We start from the raw sequence: 8,065 nt of genomic DNA on the forward strand, positions 1-8,065 counted from the left end.
TCCTCTCCTGCTTCTCCGTTCACCCGCAACTGGCCCTGGAAAATCCTGCAGTCGGCACATGTGCAGTCCGGCCGGGCGCGGTCCGCTGTCTTGCTGCTGTTACCGGGAGCATTCTGTCTGCACCTGCCCAGTAATACAGCGCAGGCACAGAACGCTCCAGGCAATGTGAATGCAGCAGGAGCACACGGCCGGGCGTGGTCCTTTGTCTCTCTGCTGTTACCGGAAGCATTCTGTCTGCACCTGCCCAGTAATACAGCGCAGGCACAGAACGCTCCAGGCAATGTGAATGCAGCAGGAGCACACGGCCGGGCGTGGTCCTCTGTCTTGCTGCTGTCACCGGGAGCATTCTGTCTGCACCTGCCCAGTAATACAGCGCAGGCACAGAACGCTCCAGGCAATGTGAATGCAGCAGGAGCACACGGCCGGGCGTGGTCCTCTGTCTCTCTGCTGTTACCGGAAGCATTCTGTCTGCACCTGCCCAGTAATACAGCGCAGGCACAGAACGCTCCAGGCAATGTGAATGCGGCGGGAGCACACGGCCGGGCGTGGTCCTCTGTCTTGCTGCTGTCACCGGGAGCATTCTCTCTGCACCTGCCCAGTAATACAGCGCAGGCACAGAACGCTCCGGGCAATGTGAATGCAGCAGGAGCACACGGCTGGGCGTGGTCCTCTGTCTTGCTGCTGTTACCGGGAGCGCTCTGTCTGCACCTGCCCAGTAATACAGCGCAGGCACAGAACGCTCCAGGCAATGTGAATGCGGCAGGAGCACACGGCCGGGCGTGGTCCTCTATCTTGCTCCCGTCACCAGAAGCATTCTGTCTGCACCTGCCCAGTAATACAGCGCAGGCACAGAACGCTCCAGGCAATGTGAATGCAGCAGGAGCACACGGCTGGGCGTGGTCCTCTGTCTTGCTGCTGTTACCGGAAGCATTCTGTCTGCACCTGCCCAGTAATACAGCGCAGGCACAGAACGCTCCAGGCAATGTGAATGCAGCAGGAGCACACGGCCGGGCGTGGTCCTCTGTCTTGCTGCTGTTACCGGAAGCATTCTGTCTGCACCTGCCCAGTAATACAGCGCAGGCACAGAACGCTCCAGGCAATGTGAATGCTGCAGGAGCACACGGCCGGGCGTGGTCCTCTGTCTTGCTGCTGTTACCGGGAGCATTCTGTCTGCACCTGCCCAGTAATACAGCGCAGGCACAGAACGCTCCAGGCAATGTGAATGTGGCGGTAGCACATGGCCGGGCGTGGTCCTCTATCTTGCTCCTGTCACCAGAAGCATTCTGTCTGCACCTGCCCAGTAATACAGCGCAGGCACAGAACGCTCCAGGCAATGTGAATGCGGCAGGAGCACACGGCCGGGCGTGGTCCTCTATCTTGCTCCTGTCACCAGAAGCATTCTGTCTGCACCTGCCCAGTAATACAGCGCAGGCACAGAACGCTCCAGGCAATGTGAATGTGGCGGTAGCACATGGCCGGGCGTGGTCCTCTATCTTGCTCCTGTCACCAGAAGCATTCTGTCTGCACCTGCCCAGTAATACAGCGCAGGCACAGAACGCTCCAGGCAATGTGAATGTGGCGGTAGCACACGGCCGGGCGTGGTCCTCTATCTTGCTCCTGTCACCAGAAGCATTCTGTCTGCACCTGCCCAGTAATACAGCGCAGGCACAGAACGCTCCAGGCAATGTGAATGCGGCAGGAGCACACGGCCGGGCGTGGTCCTCCGTCCTGCTGCTGTTACCGGAAGCATTCTGTCTGCACCTGCCCAGTAATACAGCGCAGGCACAGAACGCTCCAGGCAATGTGAATGCGACAGGAGCACACGGCCGGGCCCTGGTCCTCTGTCTTGCTGCTGTTACTGGAAGCATTCTGTCTGCACCTGCCCAGTAATACAGCGCAGGCACAGAACGCTCCAGGCAATGTGAATGCAGCAGGAGCACACGGCCGGGCGTGGTCCTCTGTCTTGCTGCTGTCACCGGAAGCATTCTGTCTGCACCTGCCCAGTAATACAGCGCAGGCACAGAATGCTCCAGGCAATGTGAATGCAGCAGGAGCACACGGCCGGGCGTGGTCCTCTGTCTTGCTGCTGTCACCGGAAGCATTCTGTCTGCACCTGCCCAGTAATACAGCGCAGGCACAGAACGCTCAAGGCAATGTGAATGCTGCGGGAGCACACGGCCGGGCGTGGTCCTCTGTCTTGCTGCTGTTACCGGAAGCATTCTGTCTGCACCTGCCCAGTAATACAGCGCAGGCACAGAACGCTCCAGGCAATGTGAATGCGGCGGGAGCACACGGCCGGGCGTGGTCCTCTGTCTTGCTGCTGTTACCGGGAGCATTCTGTCTGCACCTGCCCAGTAATACAGCGCAGGCACAGAACGCTCCAGGCAATGTTAATGCGGCGGGAGCACACGGCCGGGCGTGGTCCTCTGTCTTGCTGCTGTTACCGGAAGCATTCTGTCTGCACCTGCCCAGTAATACAGCGCAGGCGCAGAACGCTCCAGGCAATGTGAATGCGGCAGGAGTACACGGCCGGGCGTGGTCCTCTGTCTCGCTGCTGTTACCGGAAGCATTCTGTCTGCACCTGCCCAGTAATACAGCGCAGGCACAGAACGCTCCAGGCAATGTGAATGCGGCAGGAGCACATGGCCGGGCCCCGCATGTACAGTTGGCCCCAGACCGGAGGAGTTTCCGGGGATAATTGCTGCAAACAAAGAGGGAGAGAGAGGGCGCTGTGGGAGCAATCAGGCCAGAGGGGGCTGCAGGAAGCCCCGGGGTATGTATATTTATTGATAATCCCCCCTCTCAGGTTCCCTGTAATGCTGGATACACACCATACAATTGTTTTGGCAGATTTACCCGCCAGATCGATTAGTTCCAGCATGTCTGATCTGAGGATCGATTGATTTTTTTTAAGCGATTTTCATAGAAACTAATGAAAATCGTTCAGAAAATTGCTCAAAAAAAATCGCTCAAGCTGGAGGGATAATGTGCCTCACAGACACACAGATAATAAAGTCCCCTTGAGGGTGATTAGAATGGCTGGGTTCTGCCTAGGAATGTAAGAGCAGCAGGGGCTGTGGAAACGCCCTCTGGAATTGCATGAAGATGAAGCCAAGACACACAAACCTCTCAGGGGGAGGAAAGGAAAGTTTATTCATCTCACAGAGCAGATTACACGTGATAGAAATCTGGGAATCACAGAAATAACTGATATATATGAAAGAAGTAACACTCCCATCTGATTACACACTTAGCTGGAGAGGGACGCTTACACCGAATGCTGTATTTTTATTCTAATATTATAGATCTATTACTTGTTTCATTGGCGTCACACAATACAATTATCCCCTTGTTACTGTAAAATAAAAGCATATTAAAGAGAACCAGAGACGTTGGACAAAAGATTTTATACATACCTGGGGCTTCCTCCAGCCCCATCAGCCTGGATCGCTCCCACGCCACCGTCCTCCGCTGCTTCTATCCGCCAGTACCGGGTCCCGTACTTTCGGCCAGTCGATGCAAGCGCAGTGCGTCACTGCCGGCGGACGCAGCCAATTGTACGCAAGAACAGGGACTTCTCCATATCCTAACGCATGCGCCTACATACTACACAGGCGCATGCGTAAGGATATGGAGGGAGCCCCTATTCATGCGTACAATTGGCTGCGTCCGCCGGAAGTGATGGGACCCGATAGCGGCGATAGAGACAGCGGAGGACGGCGGCGTGGGAGCGATCCAGGCTTATGGGGCTGGAGGAAGCGCCTGGTATGTATAAAAGCTTTTTCATTTTTTCTACACTGGTCGTCTCTGGTTCCCTTTAAAAACAGAAGATAAGAGCAGCATTGCTGTATAGCATATATTGTGCTGTACATTACTTTTATGCATTTTAATCAGGAGAGTAACTACATTGGGCCGGGTCCCCCCCACAAAGACCTCTAGCGGCCAACCCCCCACCTCCACCGCTGACACGATGGGGCGGGGCTATGGGGGCAGGTCCTGTACATAATGCAGATCTGCAGCAGAGATTTATACATCACCTGTTCCGACACAGGTCCTCTTTACTTCCTGTTATAAATGTGCAAGTTCCAGGCAGGCAGCCAATCACTGTGTGGCTTCAGTCCCATGTCATGTGACAGGAGACGGGAGCCCCATGGTGAATGGCTGGCTGCACTATAGTGAAGAGGACCTGTATCACCACAGAGAGCAGGTAATGTATAACACTCCAATGCCACTCTGCATGTACAGGACCACCCCCCCCCAGCTGCCAGCCCTGCCCCCCCCCTCCCCCCCTCTATGGCAGGGGTTGTGGGGGTATTGTTACACCCCCTGATTGTAATCTTTTCCTAATCATATAAAATGAGGTGATAATTGTTTTCTCCCAGTAGGAGGAGCCCTAACAAGCATGTTGGATAAAATCTCTGTGGGGTTTTAGTTGCTGTCTCAGTCCCCATTTCAGTAACTTCCCTCACTTTTTATCCACAGTGACAACCATGGGACAGGAAATGGTGACAAATAACTGGACAGGGCTGCAGATAGCAATAATAATGGTATAAAATGATCTCCAGTGATATACAGCAGAAATATAGTAAACTGTAATATAAAAACCTCTGGCTATAATGAACTCAGCCCCGGGTCCCGACCATGTGCCTGTATATACACTACAATGTACCACCAATTCTGATATAGTGAACCTCTGGCTATAATGAACTCAGCCCCCGGTCCCGACCCTGCAACCTGTATGAGTATACAATGTATGGCCAATCCTGATGCAGTAACTTGGCCGGCTCCTTTGATGCTTACCATAAAAACATTTTACTTTTCGCTATAAAGTAAGCAGATTTTGCAGATCCCCATGTAGGGACTTCTCCTCACTTCCTTTTGTAGTTGCTGCTTGTGATGAAGTCTGACAGTAATGGGAAACCTCCCAGCATGGACTCAGACAGCAATAAGAACCTGACATGTTCTAACCGCGATCCACTCTTTTTTTTAATACAAAACAGAAAACTATCTTCACCTCCCAAATATCCATAATCCATACCTCCCAGCTGTCCCTCTTTCTTCCTCATCTGTCCCCCTTTCAGGACTGATGTACAGACCTGTGTAAATATATGTATTTTATCTTCTGAAAAATGGGTTTATTGACTCTAAACATTATTCCCATGCTTTAAATAGATATAGTTCTTATTTTCAAATTTTAATTTGAAGGAAAATTAACAAGGATAGAAAGGTGAGGTTTGAATTACAAAACAACATTTTTTTTTAAATCATTATGGTATGCGTGACTAGGGATGGGCCAAAGGTGTGATTAGGGGTGTGGCAGGGGCGTGGCTTAAGGGTCCCTCTTTCTTAAAGGACTTACGAGCCCAAAAGTGGATCGGGGAGGGAGGACCTAGAGCTGCGCAGCCGCACTCGCGGCGGTGCGGACTGCACAGCCGCGGCCTCCTCCGGCGGCCATATTTGTGGAGGAAGGAGCGCCCGACCCGGGCTGTGGGGTCGGGGTCCGGCCGGGGGGGACAAAAGCAGCGGGGACCCGGCGGAGCTGCACGGATTGCGCGGATGGCGTCCTCCGTGCGTTACAAATTCACAAAGGTAAAGACATTTTTTTCCTCTTTTGGGCTCGTAAGTCCTTTAACTCAAATGTTAGGAGGTGTGTCATAATCCTGCATCAACTCAGAATGATTTGCATCTCATTGACCCTCCCTATTCATAAAGAGAAAACTGAAAATTAATGACTCGACTTATTGCCCCACCCCATATACCATATTCCACCAATCCAATCCCCCCTTCCTGTTATGTCACCAGTATCTGGGCAGACTTCTTACTTCTGATTTCCCCCAGATATCTTTATACAACCTCCCCATACACCTAATACAGTATGGAGGGGCTCAGTGAAGGTGGCAGTGAAGGTGTGCAGATGTCTGATTGGGTCACACAGGGCATAAAAGGAGATCTGCCCGGCCTCATAATCCAGATATATCCTGACTCTGTCACTGGGGAGCTTGTCAGGTAACTGGATCTCTTTACTGTCATGTCTCACTGAATACTGATCACCAGACCTGTCCAAACCCCAGGACTTGTTATTACAGCCAATCAGTGACTGACCTTCTCTCCTGTCTATACTGGGGTAACACATCCCGACTCTCCAGCTCCCTGATCCCCCAACATCCACTTCCCAGTAATGTCGCCCTGAGGAGAAACTCTGGCTGCTCAACACCTGATAATACAGAAATCTCTCTGCTGTGTCTGGGCGATTCTGGCTGCTGTCTGCCCTGGATGCAGATTTCCTGTCATCTGATATCCTTAGCTTATTACTAGCTGTGTTTACATCCAGTGATATGTCTGCAGCTTCCTGAGTATAGAAGCATACATTTACCCCAGATATTATATCAGATAATGTGTGTAATGTGTGTGAGACGCCGGCCACATCCAGATCCCCTCCATCATGTCTGTCCCTGTCCTCATTATCCCCCTCCTCCGTGTCACACATGTCACCTGTGTGTGATTCCTGTAAGACAGTCAGTGGGTCAGTCATGTTACACAGCTCCTCAATGTGACGCATCTTCCTGGACAGCTCCGCCTTCTTTATCTCCAGCTGCCTGATGACATCATTATAGTGTGACGACACCCGCTCTGCTTGTCTGGTGATGTCACTCAGGACTCTCTCCTCCAGCTCCTCCAGCCATCTCCTGAGGTCTCTAAACAGGGCAGTGACTCTCTCCGTTTCATCAGCTGCTTTTTCTTGTGCTTTTCTCCTGCGTTCCTCCAGACTCTGGACTCTTTTCTCATTTTCCTCCCTCAGTGTCATCACTTCCTGCAGAAAATCTTGCAGCTTTGTTTTCTTCTTCTCAGAGGCCTCATCCAGTGACTCCATCTGATGGCCTTTATGTTCTCCAATCAGACAGCAGGACACACAGATACAAGAGAAGTCCTCAGTGCAGTAATACTCCAGGATCTTCTTATGGATGGAGCATTTCCTGTCCTCCAGGGAGGCGGTGGGGTCACATAAGACGTGTTCTGGTGACTTCTTGTGGACTCTCAGGTGATTCTCACACAGAGACACCTCACACAGCAGACAGGATTTCACAGCAGGTACAGGAGTGTGAATACAGTGACTGCAGAAGATCTGAGACTCCCCCTGACCTGGCTGAGTAGACAGGACGTTTTCCACGATGTTACACAGCGTGATGTTCCTCTGCAGTGCCGGCCGCTCCTGAAACTTCTCTCTGCATTCAGGACAGGAATATCCTCCAGACCCCTCCTGTGTGGCCAGAACACGATGAATGCAGCCCCGGCAGAAGTTGTGTCCACATCTCAGGGTTACAGGATCTGTATAAATGCTCAGACAGATGGAACACTCCAGCTCCTCTCTCAGACCAGCAGACGCCATCGCTGACAGCAGTAGAGAGACATGAAAGTGAAAGCTTCTGACAGGAAGAATGTGGCCGGGCGTGTCTCACCCTTGTTTATACAGGACAAAGTTGAGCTAGTGACACACTGAGGTTGATTTACTATTAATGTAGAAGTAAAGTCCACCTGAAATGAGAGGGATAGGGAGGCTGCCATATTTATTTTCTGTTAAACAATTTCAGTTGCCTGGCAGCCCTGCAGATATTTTTGACTGCAATAGTGTCTGAATCACACCAGAAGCATGCAGCTAGTCCAGTCACAGTTATGTCAGAAACATCTGATCTCCATGCTTGTTCAGGGGCTATGGCTAAATGTAGTAGAGGCAGAGGGTCAGCAGGCCAGCCAGGCAATGAGCATTGTTTAAAAGAGATCAGTCATGAAAATTAAAAAATAAATAAATAAAAATAAAGTGGATTGTATGATTAGCAATAAAATCCTATTAAGACCAGTGTGCGTATAATGTTTAAAAAATAAATGGTTATCAGTATAATGTCAATGTGTCTCTGATGGGAGCCCGGCAGCACCATTAGGAAAGGGGGGGGGGGGGGGGGGCAGAAACGTTTGTTATGTCTTCCCGGAAGTGAAGTTCCCCATTCCTGTGAATTATGGTATTTCCCTGGCTGTAGTGTCTCACAGCTAATTGCTGCTACCTGTAGCA

General features: G+C 51.5%; 1 protein-coding gene across 1 annotated transcript; it reads right to left on the reverse strand.

Moving 5' to 3' along the window:
- Positions 1–4,303: 4,303 nt before the first annotated feature.
- On the reverse strand, positions 4,304–7,398 carry LOC137560865 (E3 ubiquitin/ISG15 ligase TRIM25-like). The gene has a single exon (XM_068272020.1). It carries the CDS (start codon positions 7,385–7,387, stop codon positions 5,819–5,821), a length of 1,569 nt encoding a protein of 522 aa, XP_068128121.1. The 5' UTR covers positions 7,388–7,398; the 3' UTR covers positions 4,304–5,818.
- Between the last annotated feature and the right edge of the window lie 667 nt (positions 7,399–8,065).

Source organism: Hyperolius riggenbachi, chromosome 3, assembly GCF_040937935.1.
Source record: "Hyperolius riggenbachi isolate aHypRig1 chromosome 3, aHypRig1.pri, whole genome shotgun sequence".
In the NCBI taxonomy this organism is placed as follows: domain Eukaryota; kingdom Metazoa; phylum Chordata; class Amphibia; order Anura; family Hyperoliidae; genus Hyperolius; species Hyperolius riggenbachi.

Coding starts and splice junctions, on each gene's coding strand:
- LOC137560865 (XM_068272020.1), bottom strand. CDS start 7,387: ATGGCGTCTGCTGGTCTGAGAGAGGAGCTGGAGTGTTCCATCTGTCTG.